Below are 16,685 nucleotides of genomic sequence, written 5' to 3' on the forward strand. Positions count from 1 at the left end.
TAAAAAACGTATATATGTTAAATGTATATAATTATCAATGTAAATATTCATATAAAGGAATGTATGTATTATTATAAAGAAATAAAAATTGGCAATGCAATTGTTTTTAAATTTCGGGTAAAACAGTTTCATATATTTCATACTTTATGACATTGGTATAACGAGATCAGTTAACATGGCTTGAATAATTATAACAATAATTATCTTATCTATATACGCAATACTTAAAAAAATAAAATTGGCTATTTGCGAATTTAAAGTCTTATTCTGAAACGGACGACTGTTGTACGCTTATTTATTATGGATAATATATGACATTTTCGAAACAGTTATATTTTTTCGTCATTACAGTGTCTCCTTTCAAAATTATTTAATACAGAATATCTTAGAATTATTTCGCGGAGAATATCTTAGAATTATTACCACATTTGTTTGTGAAGCAATAAATAATATCATGTAGGAAACGTATATTCTTATGTAATATACAATTTAACACGCGTATATTTTACTCAACCAAATATATATATACGCAAGTGCTATGCCCTATTACAGCATATAATACTGTGCTTGAAATATTTTAGCAACTTAATTGTACAAAAGAATTTTTGAGCAACTGAGGTAGAGTGTACATCAAGTAATATTACATAGGAATGCGATGGAATGGATTATTTTAATGTAAAATGTCTTAAGCTTTATAATAATTAGATTCATTGATTGTATGTATTTAAAGTATTCCTATTTTATTACTTGTCTGACTCCTTAAATAATACTTTCGAGATGGTACGTGTCAAAGGAAATGTCTCATTTGTACCATAACAAGTGCCGTTCCAATCATCAACGTTTAAAGATAGAATCATGGCTCCCTTAAAACCATTGGTACGAATCCACATACTCTACAATGCAAACGTTTCAATTGAGCTTATATCATTATATGTTACATTACACATTACAGATATAGATTTTACAAATCTGCTGAATGCTTTATGTTGTGTTAGCAATATAAAACGCGTTACCTTGTAAGAAACGCTCTCCTCATTGTCGTAAGATATCCATTCCCTGTTTTTGAACGCATATGGCACACGACTTTCTTTATTAAAAACACTCTCAGCTCCGGATTTTAAAAATTGACAAATCGTAGGATAAGACACAAAGCCTTTTACGCCAAGCTTTCCGAATCCGCTAGCCGGCGCTTGTAAACCATGATTCACTGGATTGTCCAATTTGTATGTGTGACCATAAGCCGGTATACCAATAACAATCTTCTCACGTGGCATTCCCTTTGCTATCCAGTATTGAGCAGAGAAATTCACATTTAATGTGGATAAATAGCCTGCCTCTGTACAACGAGGAAAGAGTGGAGCATTCAGATCTGTTACCGGGAAGTACCAAACGTAAAAATGATAATCATATGACATAAGATTTATAAAGTCAATGTGCCTGAAAAATATGACACAATTTGTAGTATTATTTTATGATATTCCATTATTATCATATTCTTGTATAGTACATACTCTGCCATTTCAGGAATACTGTAACTCTGGTCCACAATGGCCTGTGGCGCTGCAACTGCTACTGTTAAAATCAATTTTTGTCCACTACGATCAAATTCTTTTCGTAATTCTTGTAATAATTGCGCAAAGTGTATTTTTTCACGCTCATCCGCCCCTAACCAGGCTGGAAACTCCCAGTCAACGTCAAAACCGTCCAAATGGAAGGTTTTGGTAATGTTTAATACTGACTGGATAAATCTGAACATAGGGATATGTTTATAATATTTGTATATCTAGAATATGTATCACACATAGGAATGGAAAGCAGCATGATGAACATACTTTTTTCTATTTGCGTGATTTTTTACCATCTCGGAGAAACCATTATGGAGCTCATTGTTTCCACCGGCACTGATCATGACCTTCAAGTTAGGTTCAAGATTCTTTAAAGCAACTACTCGCTCATAAACCGGTGCATCGTCGCCTATGTCGAGCGTATTGTTCACCACGCCCGCAAAACCCACGATAATATGCGTACAAATATGAGGGTCAATGTGCGACGGACTGAGCTCCCACGACGTGTTCAGGTCCCCCGGTATTGTATAGTAGCACACGAGGACCTGGCTAAACATAGAATCAATTTCAAATAACATATACTCAGATTGTTGGATAGTCAATATGTAAAAATCAGATTGTATAGGGTCTGTTACAAATTTTGATCAACAGAATGCTAGCAGATTTTGATTTTATATACATACATATATATATATATATATATATATATATATATATCCCATTTGAATAGATATATTTAAGGGGATGTATCTTACCCATTTTTACAAATGAGTTAATAATGTACTTTAAAAATAAACTATGTGAAAAAGTTGTATAATATTTAAAACATTTTATTTTTAAACACATTTTTATGTAATACATTGTTATCAGATTGGAGGACTTGAGTTATAATATTTAGTTCCGCATGCATTATTGTCTGCCCAAGGATATGACAATAATGCATGCGGAAGTAAATAACATGCTCAAATCTTCCAATCTGATCATAAAATGTGTGGTTCGTCATCGTTCTCTCCGTGGACAAGGTATAATTTATTTCCTTTGTTATTTTCTATTGTTGTAATATTAGAATTTAAAAAATACTGACAAAAATCTCAATTTTTTGTATAAGTGTATTTATAAGAGTATTTAAAATTATTTATGCAGAAAAACTCAGTGGAATAATTAAAGATGTATTACACAAAAATTTTAAAATAATGGAAAAATTAGATTATAGATTATTCTAAATCGCATTTAAAAGTAAAAATTCAGGCGATTTAGGACTTGGATAAAACATTATTTTAATAAAAACTAATATTTTTTACCTATAACAGAAATAAATAAACTTTGTTTATTTATTTATTTATTTCCATTAGAATAACTAATCTGTGTATCATAATGAAATTTTATATAAATCATATTTTGCATGCTTAAAGTACTCATAAAAAAAAATGAAACTGATAATATGATCATAATTGAATGTTATATATATTTGAAAGGGTGCTGTTCCATGGACACGGAAAATGGAATCAGAAAACGGAATTGGAAAAGTGAAATAGTAGGTTCAACCAATCAGCTCCGTTCTAATTTTAAATATCCTGGCTCCTCACGGGGGCATATTTCTCAGAAATGTAAAATAATGACAAAAAACTTGGGATATTTATTAGTAAGACAAAAAACATCCTTAATAATTTCTGCTGTCAAATAGGGATACGAATCAATTAATGCTGCAAATGCTTCGTTGATTAATTAGAAGAAAGAATTTTACAAAGTGACAAATCAAAGAATATTTTAAAGCATTTGCAGCATCAAATGGATCATATTCCATGTTCACAAATTGCTTGCAGAACATAATTTCAACACAATGATGCAGTATTGATGCAGTATTCTGAATGATAAACTGCTAGCACAATGTTAATACTCTGTTTACTAAATAAATATAAATTTAAAATGGATAAAAAAAAATCATATCTGTTCAGAGAGTCTCTTACCCGGTTGTATCGTGGCGGTGTTGTTCCGATGCGCTGACACTTGTGTTCCTGTCCGCATTCTGATTCTCCTTCGTCGACTCGGCGTACATCCGAGCCCGACGTAGCCACGTAGCAATCTTGGCATCGTCAATGTGTTCCTCGACGAATTTGTTGGTCCTTGGAGATTTTAGTAGGAGTATGCCGAACCAAGCGCGCGTGATAAACAACACCCCGACAATCAGGAATGACAAAGTGAGGCAAACGACCTGCGTTCTCCAGCGTGGTCTGAAAGTAGTCTTTGTTTCAGATTATCGTATTCAATCTACATATAAGACAATCGGCTATGGAAAACTTGTCAGTCTAGTCGCGTTTATACAAGTAATGACAAATATGACCTTTCGCATTGAGAGGCGGGGAAGTTCAAAAGCCAGCGATGACGTACTGCTTGTCGTAGCGGGAAAAATCGATACAAATTTCCTTTATCTCCCCCTCCCTCTCTCCCTCTCTCTCGCATGTATTAATTATAAAATGATTATAAAAGCAGCTCCGAAGGGCGACGCATTCGCGTTCCGAGCGCTTTCATTTCGCAGAGATTTTCGATGTACTCACTGTCGTATGTTGGTTAGTAATTCATACTTGGCCTGCGGCACAGGTATTTGGTTAACCATTGAATGACTTATTATTTTTACTGCACTATCGAGCGCTCACGCCGAATTACTTTCCGCGCGAGAAAAGAAGACAAGAAGAAGAGAATTCTCGAGGACCAAGTGTCGTAGTTGTCAGCTCGCGCGGCAATCCTTATCTGACGACTTCGATGGCTGGGGGACGCTTATAATGCTGTGCGTGATGCTAATCGCGAGAAACGCGACGTTCGCGCGTACTCGCGTGATACACGCGTCGCGGAGAATATGTTGGCGTCGTCGGCGATGGTTGCACGACGATGTTTACAATCAGTTTACAATTGCATAAGCGCGGAATGGGCGTGTTCCGTTCCGTCGCGAGTTAAATGGGCCACGACGATATATATGCGCGCGTACATCGCACGGTACGACGGCGCGAAATGTTTTTGTTATTTTTCTTTTTTTTTTGTATTTTGTTACCGCTGTCGATTGGTTCGGAAATGCCGTCCCAGAGAGCGAAAATATCTAGGAGCGGTGCGAGTGCTTTTTTTATAAAGTTGTTATAATAATAGAAACAAATATTTTTACAGGAACTAATTATTTATTATAAGAAGAGAGAAAAAGAAAGAATGTTAATTTTTAAAAAGATCACGATTCCGGTTTTCGTTCATGCTTGAACAAGATTATGATTTAAAAAAAGAAACAAACGGAACCATCTGTTTCTATAATATATTCGAACTAATGTACTTTGGAATTTAAAGTAAAATAGATCCTATAGATTTATATTTGATATTTGGCGAAAGTGAGAGAAAGTAGTATAGTGCAAGAATAAAAAAACAAACTTTGTATCTGTTTTTTAAGAAATAATTCAATAGGATAAAACAATCAGACAAAGATAAAAGGGCAAGAATCACCCTTGAAAAGCGTGGTAAATGAGTAAAGGGCTTTTTGAACATTTTGGATTTATATTAATCATAAATTGATTCACTTTCTGTATACGCCTTGCTTTCTTTTAGAAAACGATCATTTTTATAAATTAAAATTACTTTTATGATGAGATCTGATATATTGATATATATTTATACATGTATATATATATATTACATTTTAATCGGTTGTTGATTAAATTAGTTGAAAATAAGTCACAAAATATACATTGTCATTGTGTGTAACAATTATATATTACATATATATCGTATATATTATATAATAGCACCAGTTTCCAGAAAAATCATTACTTTTGAATTAATATATAGATATTAACTTATAAACATATATATATATTTTTTATTAAGATATCAAAGATAAAAAAGTAGACTAGAATACAAAAAGATATAATAAAGTATTGGTCACAAACAACATAAACACAACACGTGTTTAAATCAGAGAGCTGGCTTGCTTACTGAGCGATTATACATAATTGATTTTTACTTGCTGTGATACAAATTTTTTTTAGAATTCTTCATATAATTTTGAAAAAATTTCTAATTTTTTTAAAATTTTAGAATTTTCGTATTAATTTTATAACTTTAGAAAATTTTTCAGATTTTTTGTATAAATTGAAATACATTTTTTTAATGGTTTTTAAAAATTTTAATTGAATACTTTGAACCGATCTTTGTATATTCCTTTAAAATCTGAAAAAATTCTTAAAAACATTGAGAATTTTTGTCAACAGTCCAATCAATCATGTTCAATCACTCAGTAAAACGGCTGGCAGTTTTATCTGATATGAACGCGGTCATTGTTGTTTTTTTTTTTATGTATATGCTTCAATCAATTGGATCAACCTTATTTATGAAATTAACATAAAACTCACATAAGAAATTTGTAATACTTATAAAGTAAATACTTAAGTTTGGAATAGTATTCAGTTAAGTCAGGAATAGTATTCAGTTCCATCCAGTTATTTATATCGATGAACAAATCTGGCAACGCATCATAATTCGTATATTAGCCGGATAACAGAACTTCATCTTCAGATCTCGATAAGCGCCGATAACGTTCCTGCGTTACTAAATATACAGATAAGCCTCCAAACAATATGAGCAGCAATCCTATAAAGTTTATTAGTATTCCTTCACTGACGAAGGCTGAATATTTATTTCTGAAATTTCAAATAGAAATATGTATTTTTTGATTACTCATTATATACAAACAGTCTGTCACTACTAACTGTAATACAAAGAATGCTTTCTCGTTAAGTCCCAACAAGCACGAAGCAATTGCGCTCACAAAGGCTGCAATGCCAAAAAATACATGCAATGGCATATAAGAAGCCCGTAATGGAGTTTGCAATCCAGGATAAAGGAAGGAAATACATCCAGCGACCCACTGTAAACAAAGATACATTGACACATATATCTAAGAATGCAAGATTGTCAGGTAAGTTTCATAGATTTACCTGACAGCAGAATAATATTACGGTAGTCAATCCAACCCAACTATGTAGGGAATACATATTTGGTATAGGAGTCGGAGCAAGATTGTGACTGTCGAAGACAGCTACTAAAGCGATCACCACTAACAATATAATAAATATCATCATTCCTGCATGAGTTAACTTTAATCGCCGCTTGCGAACATTTCTTTGCGTTCTATAGAGAAGCATGGCTACAAATACAAAATAGATTCGTAAATCATATGTATACGAACATATATGTGATGCAGGAAACTTTTTACTTTTATATTGTACCATTGGCATATAAAAATACAAGCCCTATAGTCATTAATAAAGGGTGCCAGTTAAATTCCAGTTTTGGATTAGATCTCCATGAGAAACCTTCTCTATAATATCCTGTCCACACAGCCATCAAGATTATAAGAAGCACGCCACATCCCTCAGTAAGACTGAGAAGGGGAATGAAACCTTCCAGAGAGTGAATTTGAGGTGACTCTCTTATTTGCTCCATATCTAAAAATGTTTCATGTCTCATTATATGACAAAAATATTGATAAGTGTTAATAAATACAAAAAAAATATTGATTAATATTGATGAATATAACATGTAAAATAATATATAAAATGAATCTTACAATATAAAGACAAACATATGTTAAGTTTATTCTATAAATATCTTACATTATATAAAGCTAACTTGCTGTGTTGATAGAAACATAATCCACATCTCAAAATTAGCAATTTTTCAATAGAACATTTTTTTTAAATTCTGAATTAGAACAATGTTTAATTAGGATAATAAACATACAAGTTTTATAACTTCACTTTTTTTCTACGTTATATTTTCAATTATGATGTAAACATTTTTTAGAACTACATCATGAGTTTTCAAAATTCATACACTCCAGTCATAATATAATTCACATTTCTTATATTAAATTGTGAAACTTTTTTGAATAAATAAATGAACAACAACTGTGTTGTTCTTCAACAAAAATTAGTTTTCAGTCGATTTCATTATCTCGAAAATGCTAATTTTGTATTTATGTCAACTTTCTATCATCGCAGCAATTTTATCAAATTTCTGACTGTTGTACACATACCTACACATCTTACATATTCATACGGATAATTCGACACTTGCATTTTATGTATAAAATCCAAATAATAACGATGAGTTTTTCTTTATATAGACTATAGGAGCAACAGGTGAAAAACAGAAGACAAACAAAAGACAGATGATAGAAGATATTTTACAGATAAAAGATACAGTTTTTACACATACCAAAACAAAAAAAATATAAACAAAATACGTACGAATCACCGTCTGTAAGAATGTTAATAGTTAATAGTTTACACATTTAAACGATATCGATTAAGGCTGCATTTATAAAATAATAACAAAATAAATTAATTTTCACGTTAAATTCCATACGTGTAGATCGCCTATAAATACAAGCGTATCATATATGTTTCAGAAGCAGTGTTATTAGATGACAGTGTACATTTCGTCGCTGAATGATATGGAGAAACAGAAATTACTCAAATAACAGCTGTTACTTTTATCTCTCAAATAGACCAACACTTATCAGTATTAAATACTTAACGGCGCGATGCGATAATCGCCACATTCGATATAAGGGAAGCTTTCAACAAACGAAACAAGCCGTATATCGCACGTACTTACTCCTGGTGCAACTCTTGTAAAATAATACTTGCCGGATAAAATCAACAAGTATCACGAGACCTATCTATGCGTTCACATCATGTGACGTCATGCAATAGAGAATATTGATTTTTTCTTCGAGATAAGAGAAGGCTCTTACCTGACACCTCTCACCTATACAGGTGCGTTCAGGAATACGCTCAGCTGTGTGCTATAAAGCTTTGTTCTTTTTCCACCTCAAGTTCTGGGAGTCGAGTGTGTGTTTTGAAATGAGATAAAAATTACAAAAATGAGCAAATTCACCAAGTGTTGACCAATTGAATTATGAATTTCCTAGTAAATTTGCTCATTTTTGTAATTTTCATTTCGAGATACACAATCGACCTCTCGAACTGGGCTGCGTTCGAAAATATTGGGTCATCTAAAAAATATTCGCGGTACTTTGTTACTAGATATATGACCATCAACACACATCTAGTGACAAAAAACCGCGGATACTTTTTAGATGACCCATATTACCCCGGGCTAATCTACTTGATGCTATAAATGCTTCGAAGCATTTTTTGATTGGTCAATTAATAAAATTCTTTCTTCCGATTGGTCAATCAAAGGGTCAGTTTCACCAACGCCAGTTATTTTATCCGTCAATTACTTTGAGTATTGTCAACTGCTAAACTGAAAACTCATCATCTCTAATCTAATTTCAAAAGTGTATTTGTAAAAAATATATTTACATTTGTAACATAATAATGTTTTATTTATTATCTCCACACAACACTTTTTCTTTACTATTACTGACAAGAATAAGAAAGACAGATTTTTAAGTCTCGGCCATTCTGGTGATGAAGTTAATCAACTAGCCCAAAAGTTTCAAAGCATTTGTAAGACCGGAATCAGACTATGCATTGGAGATTGAGATTAAAAATTAAAGATTGAAATTTCACCAATGAAGATAAAGAAATTTTCGCTCCTTTTGTTTTGATTGATTAAACTTCAATCTTTCAATCTCATTCTTCAATGCGTAGTTTGATTCCAGCCTAACATCAAATAGACTGCAACAGTGCAACCTCTCAAAGAGAAATAGAAAAGAGTGTATCAATAGTGGGGGAAGTTAAATTCACGGATGTACGTCCACTTTTTATGCTAGTATTAGTCACTTTTTTTGTCTGCTTGCTTAGAATCAAACAGTCCCTCCTGTTTCTCTTTACTTTTTGAGTGCTTCCGTGTATCAGAGAGAATCAAGGGAAAGTGGAACGAATTCAACCGAAAGCTGCCATTTTTAGTTTATCGTTGGAGTAAATAAGAGTGAAATCATTATAATGCGGAAAACGACTGTGGAATAGAGAATGCGTCCAATCAGCTAGAAGCAACCAATCAGCGTTATTCTGCGTTATTCTAAATAGCGCTAATTGGTTGTTTCAATGACGCATTCTCTATTCCGCATCGTGTGATTTCACCCTTATTCACTCCAACGATAAACTAAAAATGGAACTAAGGAATATGATGGAACATACAGTGATGCATACATTAGCATTGTACCGCATTATAGTATGTACATACACACCATGCACATTGCAGAAGTGCACAATAAATGGCGGAATCAGAGAACACTCTTCACTACACTCTCCCTTGATTCTCTCTGACTTGTTGACCACAAGTGCGTTCTCTCATTTTGCACTTGCGTGTAAAGTGTATCTGTTAAAGAAGGGATCGAAAGCACGAAGAAGTTCGGCTAACCTGGCTAAAATCTGCGGCACACATGATGCTTATTTTCCTGCTGGATTAATGACTACACCCTAAAAAAAAACATGCTTTTTTTTTTAGTTGCACGCACGCGTATATGTACATTTTTTTGTATCAATAATAATGCGATATTAATATGAAAAATATAATTTTGATGAAATAACATTATAGAAAAAAGAAAAGTAAAAGTGTGTCTTTTCAATTATTCTTCTTTCTCAAAAATGGCGCTTGTTTAATCTGTAGTAAATAAGTAGTGTATTCATAAAATATGACTATAGCTATATATACAGCATGTATTTAGGATAAATTATTTTTTAATAAAAGAAAAACAAGTACAGGATTCTTAATGTCAAATACAATATAACAATTAGAAAGATAATATAAGAGTCAGCTACAATAATCATATAATATTACAAAAGTAATACATAAAATATAAATAATAATGATTACATGTTTTAGTTTTCTGATTGAGTCATCTTCAGATATTCGATTTAATGCAGTATTATAGTTAGAATGCGGAACGACATAATATAATTGGATACTAACATACAACTAAATATTTAATTGTTGTATATTAGTATCCGATTATATTGTCATTCCTCATTATGATTATAATACTGTGTTGTAGCTGACTCTTATGCCCTTTCTAATTATTATATTGTATTTTTAATATAAATTGTTGTGTGAATTATCGTTGCTATATGTACATATAATAAAATATTATTTCAAAAATTATCAATAAAATCATAATTTAGGAATTGTAATACAAATTTATACAAGCAAAACAGCATTGATACATCCATCATTCTCAGGATTATTCGTAACTTGAGCAAATTTTCCCCATACAACTTTACCCGATTGTGTTACAAGACCTAATTCTGAAATATTCACTTCAATAATAGTTCCCTTGGTAATAACACCTAAATTTGTGTACATAGGAGAACTTGGATTTTTTTTAACGCCAATAATCGGCAGCGAGAAAGTTGCCTTGAGCTCAGGATGAGTTACATGTGCGGTTTTGAATCTTAATGCCATCGGTCTGATGAATCTTTCAAATTTCGGCGGTTTCCTTGTAAAATTCTCTCCTACAAAGGTCACTTTAGTCACCATCCGTTTCCATGATTTCCGTTTCGTCTTTCCGCTTCTCACTACTTTGAAAACTTCACTCTCTGATTGTGCTCTAACTTTAGGTATTGGAACATCCCACTTGCCAACTTTCTCTTTTCGTTTCTGTTTTATCATGTTTGACAGCACTTTCGCGCGTTTTGTAACATCACGATCCAGCAGATATACAGGCAATGCTCCTTCCGGCAACTTGTCAGACTTCACCTTTACTTTCTTCTCTTCATGAGCTCTAATCTTCTTTTTTATTTGAATCTTCTCGTTGCGTCGCTCTTTGTTGAACATTTTAGCTTTTAAACCACGCAAAGTACGGGCTCGCTCTGCTCGTTTGTGAGGAGCACGAGCCTCTCTCTTTCTCTTTCTTTCTTCATAGTCCAAACGGCGACCATGCAGCTTACGGTGCCTCTCAATATATTCGTTCTGTGGCATTTTTCTATATGAATTTTTATACTCACATAGAATTAATTCTTTCTGAAAAAGAAGTTATTGAATAATTTTTAATATATTTTATTAGCATATTAAAATTAATATAATTTTGTAATTTTCTACAATAGTACTGCGTATATATTATATTTGTCATATTTAATATTATTACAGAGAAAATAATATTAAATATCTAGGAAATAATTTCACATGTATAATATTAACCTAAACAAATATTTGTTTAATTGTCTTTACCGAAGCAGTTAACGCGATAAATTATAATCGCTTGAAGTCAAGATAACATTGGTACAACCGGGATTAATTCATCAAAAAATTGCATCAAAATTTACCTCTGATTACGCTGTAGGAACGAAAATATGACGAAAACACGAGATGAAGATGGAACTATCATTCGACCATGATAATTAGAGAGAAACTTCAGACGTCCTGAGACTCGCAAAATGCTGCCGCACACTACTGCCCCCTGACAAAGTGGATCCAAACTACATAGCAAGATCCATTTTAAGGAAGGTACAGATCCACTTTTCAGGGTATTAATCATGAAACTTTTTTCCTAGGATGAAAAGTGAAAAATTTTTCAATTTTTATTTTTACCTATATCTATATTTATTTTCTTTTTAATTTCAACAATATAAGGTATTAACAAATTAAATTTCTTATATTACAATACATATCAGCTTTGAATCCTGAAAGCTCTGCTTGGTTGTACGTGGCGATACAAAGCAGAGTTCTCATTGGATATCGCTCGTCGCTCATCTCTCATCGCATCCACTGTGCAATATGCATTAAGGTCGGAATTCAGTCAATTCTTATTTTAAGACCACTTAAGTAATGTCCTAAGATGCTAATACGACTGTCCGATTAGTTCATGTCATCTTAAGACGATCTTAAATATAAGATCTGACTATGAATACAGAGAGAAACCTGAATCTCTATTAATTTGATAGATTTTAATTATTTCAGCAATTTATTTCCATCAGGAGCACCATAAAAAGAAAAAATGGATATTGTTGTGTAGTTTCATTTCTTCAGAGGACAGTAGTGTGCGGCGACATTTTGTGGTTACAGGAAAAACTCTCATGTCATCTCTCAGATTTCTCTCTGGTATACACACACACACACACACATACGTACATACAAATATGTACATTAAGGGCAGAAATAAAAAATAATTTTTTAAAATTGTTTCGTATTTTTTATTAAATTAAAAATGTACATTATGCTTGATCACCAGTCGGCATTGACTTTATAATGTCAGAATTGCCAGGATCTGTGATCGAAAGCGTACAAACACGGAAATATTTACCGCAGGCTGTACCTAGCTCGATATTATTCCCGGTATAATGATGTACACCAGTCTTTGCCAACATCGCGTAGTATTCGATCTCGGATTTCCTGTTAAATCCAAACAAATCATGTTTTAAATGTTGAAGAATTATAATTCAATACTCCCTGCACTTACAAGCAGGGGCAGGAGACTACTCCATAGTACTCCTATTTATGATTTATAATACACAAATTGACAGTCATATCAATATTATCAATCTCTTTTAATATATAATTTTAATGTAGATTACTCATTTAATTGATACTTTACTAATTCTAAAATATAGAAAGTTTATATTTATAAATTCACAAACTTTATCCATTTAATAGCGTTTTCCACTGGGAGAACTAATGCAACACTTCCGTATGCTAAATGCAATTGTATTTCCACTATTAAAACTAGTTCGGGTATTTTCTATGACTACGTTTATATGGCTTTATTTCGATTTACGCTGAAGTTATAATATCGATATTAGGAAACTAGTCGATTACATAGCGTTTTTTATTCGAGCAAGTTTATATTGATTTGGGTTGGATAATGTTCTACTACTGATTGATGTTACATGTTGTATCAATAGGAAGGTATCCAATATCATTAATCCAACCCAGATTGGTGCAAACCCGCTCGGGCCAAATACGCCAACAGTCATTCCATTCTTCAGAGGAATAGCTATGATTGACCAGTTTCATAACATTAATGTTATAACTTCAACATAAATCAAGCCATGTAAATGTAGTCAGTGTTTAATGTTTCATTGACAAACTGATGCAAAAAGTTGTATTGAGATAAACTTTTTCTCTAGTGTCTTTAAAGACAGTAAAGACCAATCCAAGTTGAAATTGATTGAAATCAAGGCTGTGTTTAAGCTTTGAGATGATATTATATTATGTTAAAGTAAAATATAATACAATATTATATTATTCTAATTAATTCCATAACAATATTATTTTTAGTTCCAATAAATGTATAATAGTAATATCTATGCAATAATATAAATATTTTGAGTTAAAAAATTTTGAAATTCAAGAAAAATTAATAAATTTTTTGTAAGAAATAAATAAATCAGATATTATAAAATAAGTAATTCAGTGATGTGTTCCACTGAATCATACTAAACCTACAATATTACTATACTAGCTATATCTATACTATAGATTTCATTGAAATCTAGCACGGCATTGGTGCTGTATCAGTTTTCTGAGTGGAAAACGCTATAAGAGGCTTCATTAAACATGTCAATTTGTTGATACAAAAGGAGTGCTACTTCTCAGTCTCACCTCAGTGGTGGTGTATTACTAGCAATGATGACCAATTTGGCTTTGCCTTGACGAAGGGACTTCAGAGTCTGCTTATAACCAAGGACATATTTACCAGATTTCATGACGAGAGCTAATCTGGTATTGATGCTCTCCTGAGCCTTTTTCTATAGAATTCAGTAATAAAATTTTTTATTAAATATGCTTAACATTACAAAAGTAACAAGAAATTACAAAAAATTGTTGATTAAAATATATTTACATTATCTGGAAAGGGTAATTATTTAGAATTGTGATATAATAATGTTTGTTTAATATTCAGATCATCTTTCCCTCTCATCGCTCATGGATTTACAACTTTCGCATATAGCAAGAGCAGAGAAGACTTTCGTTTTCAGTGAAACACTCGAATGAGTCTAATTTCATTAAAATCGGAGGCGAGGTAGCGATTCTAAATAAATACTGACCAAAGTACGTGTAAATAGCGCTGCATTATGCTGATACTGCAATGAGTCGGTAGTCGAAAGTCGTAGTCTTAATCGGTGAAGTTGGCCTTAGTCGTACAATTGGTCAACTTCACCGATAAGACTTGGAACTACCGATTACCAACTTATTATAGAAAAGCGTTAAGCCTGCGACAGATTTCCTAACCTCAATAATCAACTTCAATGTTTAATATCTCAGTTCGCGAAGCCGGTCTCTACGTTTTTCTGCTGAATTCTTTCGTTTTGATTAAAAACGTGTCGAATGAGTTTATTTAATTTCATTAAAATCGAAGGTGAGAGAGAGCTATTCTAAATAATTATGCTGGAAAGTACTAAACTTTTTTTATCTTCAATATTAGACATAAGTTTAGAAAAAACAATGTGAATGCTGAAATAGCTAATTTATTCCAGATTGCTGTGTTTTGCATGAGATTTGTTTCCATTTTTCATTTAACTTCGAAATAATCACAAATATGATTTGCACAGGTAATAATAATTGTAATAGTAATATAAGATCTATTAATAATATTATAATATAATTAATAAATATTTATTGAAAAGACCTTAAAAACTTTGTTAAAGAATATTTATGAACGAGCACGTGGCATTGCTAATTACCTGTTTTTTCTGAGCCACCATTTTTACAATTAGCGGTTCTTCTCACAGCTGTAATAATATTCATAATTATTAATTTTATGTATATTTAAATAATTACATATATACAAAACAATATATATTTAAACAATATACATTTGAAATTCAACATCACATACCTTCCACGAGGAACCACAACGAAAGAAAGAGAGAATGGAGAGAAGTAGAAACGAAGTGATAAAAGAGCTCGTGAACAATGTCATCAAAAGGTTAGTAATTTTAGGCTGCATTTTCATGCTAACGCTCGAGCGTCAAAATAAGTCACGTGACCCAAATTGATGCTTGGTATTCGTCAATTTTGAACACGTGACCTGTTTTGGTGCTCGAATCGAGCGTCAGCATGAAAATGCATCCTTCAGGTGCCTTTTCATGCTGATGCTCGACGCTCATTTTCGGCGTCAAAACCCTTAGGATGAAATCACACGGAAAACAATTGCGGAATAGAGAAAACGTCATAGAAGCAACCAATCAGCGTTATTCTGCATCGTTCCGAATAGCGCTGATTGGTTACTTTTATGACACATTCTCTATTCCGCACCACCTCTATTCTCAGTCGTTTTCTGCACCGTGTGATTTCACCCTTAGAATCTTGCCACGGCTATGCTGTCTGTGCCAACATCGCATCCAATACGGTAGCAAGATCCTAATTTAGCTAGCAATTCAATAGGAAAATAAGCATCGTGTGCTGCAAGCTTTAAGGCTAAAAGAAAATTATCCAATCACATTTAACATGTGTCTTTATAGGAGAAATACGATTGGACAATTTTCTTTATGATACGTTTATACGACTATGCAAGTTTGTGTGGATATACCCTAAGAGAGAAGCACAATTCTTATAACGCGTAACACATAAGATCCAACCAATCAGAATTTTTTATTTCATGGAAAGGAAGGAACGGAAGGACTTTGATTACATTTTCTCATGCATGAAGCCAGTTCTACATTAGTTGCAAGCCGATCGCAAGTTTATTGCGACAGCCAATATGAACTGTTGATTTCAAAATGCAAGCTTCAGATTGGCTGTTGCAACAAAGAAAATCATCCAATCGTATTTTACGTTTGTCTTTATGATAGAAATGTTGGATAATTTTCTTTATGCATATGGTTGTGCGGCTATGGTTGTGATCTCGCTACAAATGCTTTGAAGCATTTGATGGACCAATTAGAAAAAAGAATTTTACAAACTGACCAATTAAAAAACATTTCAAAGCGTTTGTAGCATCGCGTTGACCCTACGCAAGTTTGTGGAATGACTTAAAAATCAATCGCTCGATGAGCAAGCTGCATTCCGAAAAAAAGGTGTTGCAACTTTTTTGTGATCGGCTGTACCATTCCCAAGAATGCGCAGTAGAGAGTGAATTGAGGTCAAATTTGATTGGCTATTTCAAAATATCAGCACTATTACGCAGGAAAGTGCATAGAGACCAAAATTTGTATTGGCTGTTTCCAATATTGC

General features: G+C 32.6%; 4 protein-coding genes across 11 annotated transcripts; all 4 read right to left on the bottom strand.

Moving 5' to 3' along the window:
- Positions 1 to 100: 100 nt before the first annotated feature.
- On the bottom strand, positions 101 to 4,577 carry LOC105146762 (chitinase-3-like protein 2). Of its 2 annotated transcripts, none has more exons than XM_011057244.2 (6): positions 4,121 to 4,577; positions 3,533 to 3,796; positions 1,833 to 2,114; positions 1,512 to 1,748; positions 1,014 to 1,437; positions 101 to 893 (listed from the first exon to the last, which is right to left on the bottom strand). In XM_011057244.2, the coding sequence occupies exons 1-6, from the start codon at positions 4,177 to 4,179 to the stop codon at positions 744 to 746; spliced, it is 1,416 nt and encodes a 471-aa protein (XP_011055546.2). In that variant the 5' UTR covers positions 4,180 to 4,577; the 3' UTR covers positions 101 to 743. The 2 variants fall into 2 exon arrangements, with proteins under 2 accessions (XP_011055546.2, XP_087259455.1); XM_087403329.1 differs by lacking the exon at positions 4,121 to 4,577 and adding an exon at positions 3,907 to 4,110.
- A 600-nt stretch (positions 4,578 to 5,177) lies between these two features.
- On the bottom strand, positions 5,178 to 8,494 carry LOC105146760 (transmembrane ascorbate-dependent reductase CYB561). 5 transcript variants are annotated; one of them, XM_011057240.2, is made up of 5 exons: positions 8,359 to 8,494; positions 6,827 to 7,045; positions 6,536 to 6,744; positions 6,308 to 6,465; positions 5,178 to 6,238 (listed from the first exon to the last, which is right to left on the bottom strand). In XM_011057240.2, the coding sequence occupies exons 2-5, from the start codon at positions 7,041 to 7,043 to the stop codon at positions 6,085 to 6,087; spliced, it is 738 nt and encodes a 245-aa protein (XP_011055542.1). In that variant the 5' UTR covers positions 7,044 to 7,045; positions 8,359 to 8,494; the 3' UTR covers positions 5,178 to 6,084. The 5 variants fall into 5 exon arrangements, with proteins under 5 accessions (XP_011055542.1, XP_011055543.1, XP_011055541.1 ...); XM_011057241.2 differs by lacking the exon at positions 8,359 to 8,494 and adding an exon at positions 8,252 to 8,352; XM_011057239.2 differs by lacking the exon at positions 8,359 to 8,494 and adding an exon at positions 8,220 to 8,352.
- A 2,197-nt stretch (positions 8,495 to 10,691) lies between these two features.
- On the bottom strand, positions 10,692 to 11,990 carry Ip259 (NSA2 ribosome biogenesis factor-like IP259). Of its 2 annotated transcripts, none has more exons than XM_011057236.2 (2): positions 11,837 to 11,990; positions 10,692 to 11,534 (listed from the first exon to the last, which is right to left on the bottom strand). In XM_011057236.2, exon 2 carries the CDS (start codon positions 11,490 to 11,492, stop codon positions 10,713 to 10,715), a length of 780 nt encoding a protein of 259 aa, XP_011055538.1. In that variant the 5' UTR covers positions 11,493 to 11,534; positions 11,837 to 11,990; the 3' UTR covers positions 10,692 to 10,712. The 2 variants fall into 2 exon arrangements, with proteins under 2 accessions (XP_011055538.1, XP_011055539.1); XM_011057237.2 differs by having other exon boundaries at positions 11,742 to 11,942.
- A 689-nt stretch (positions 11,991 to 12,679) lies between these two features.
- Positions 12,680 to 15,473, bottom strand: RpL30 (ribosomal protein L30). Of its 2 annotated transcripts, none has more exons than XM_011057235.2 (4): positions 15,349 to 15,473; positions 15,194 to 15,241; positions 14,112 to 14,257; positions 12,680 to 12,902 (listed from the first exon to the last, which is right to left on the bottom strand). In XM_011057235.2, the coding sequence occupies exons 2-4, from the start codon at positions 15,212 to 15,214 to the stop codon at positions 12,725 to 12,727; spliced, it is 345 nt and encodes a 114-aa protein (XP_011055537.1). In that variant the 5' UTR covers positions 15,215 to 15,241; positions 15,349 to 15,473; the 3' UTR covers positions 12,680 to 12,724. The 2 variants fall into 2 exon arrangements, with proteins under 2 accessions (XP_011055537.1, XP_087259460.1); XM_087403334.1 differs by having other exon boundaries at positions 15,326 to 15,350.
- Between the last annotated feature and the right edge of the window lie 1,212 nt (positions 15,474 to 16,685).

This window comes from Acromyrmex echinatior, chromosome 2 (assembly GCF_024713525.1).
Source record: "Acromyrmex echinatior isolate Ae372 chromosome 2, ASM2471352v2, whole genome shotgun sequence".
Lineage (NCBI taxonomy): Eukaryota > Metazoa > Arthropoda > Insecta > Hymenoptera > Formicidae > Acromyrmex > Acromyrmex echinatior.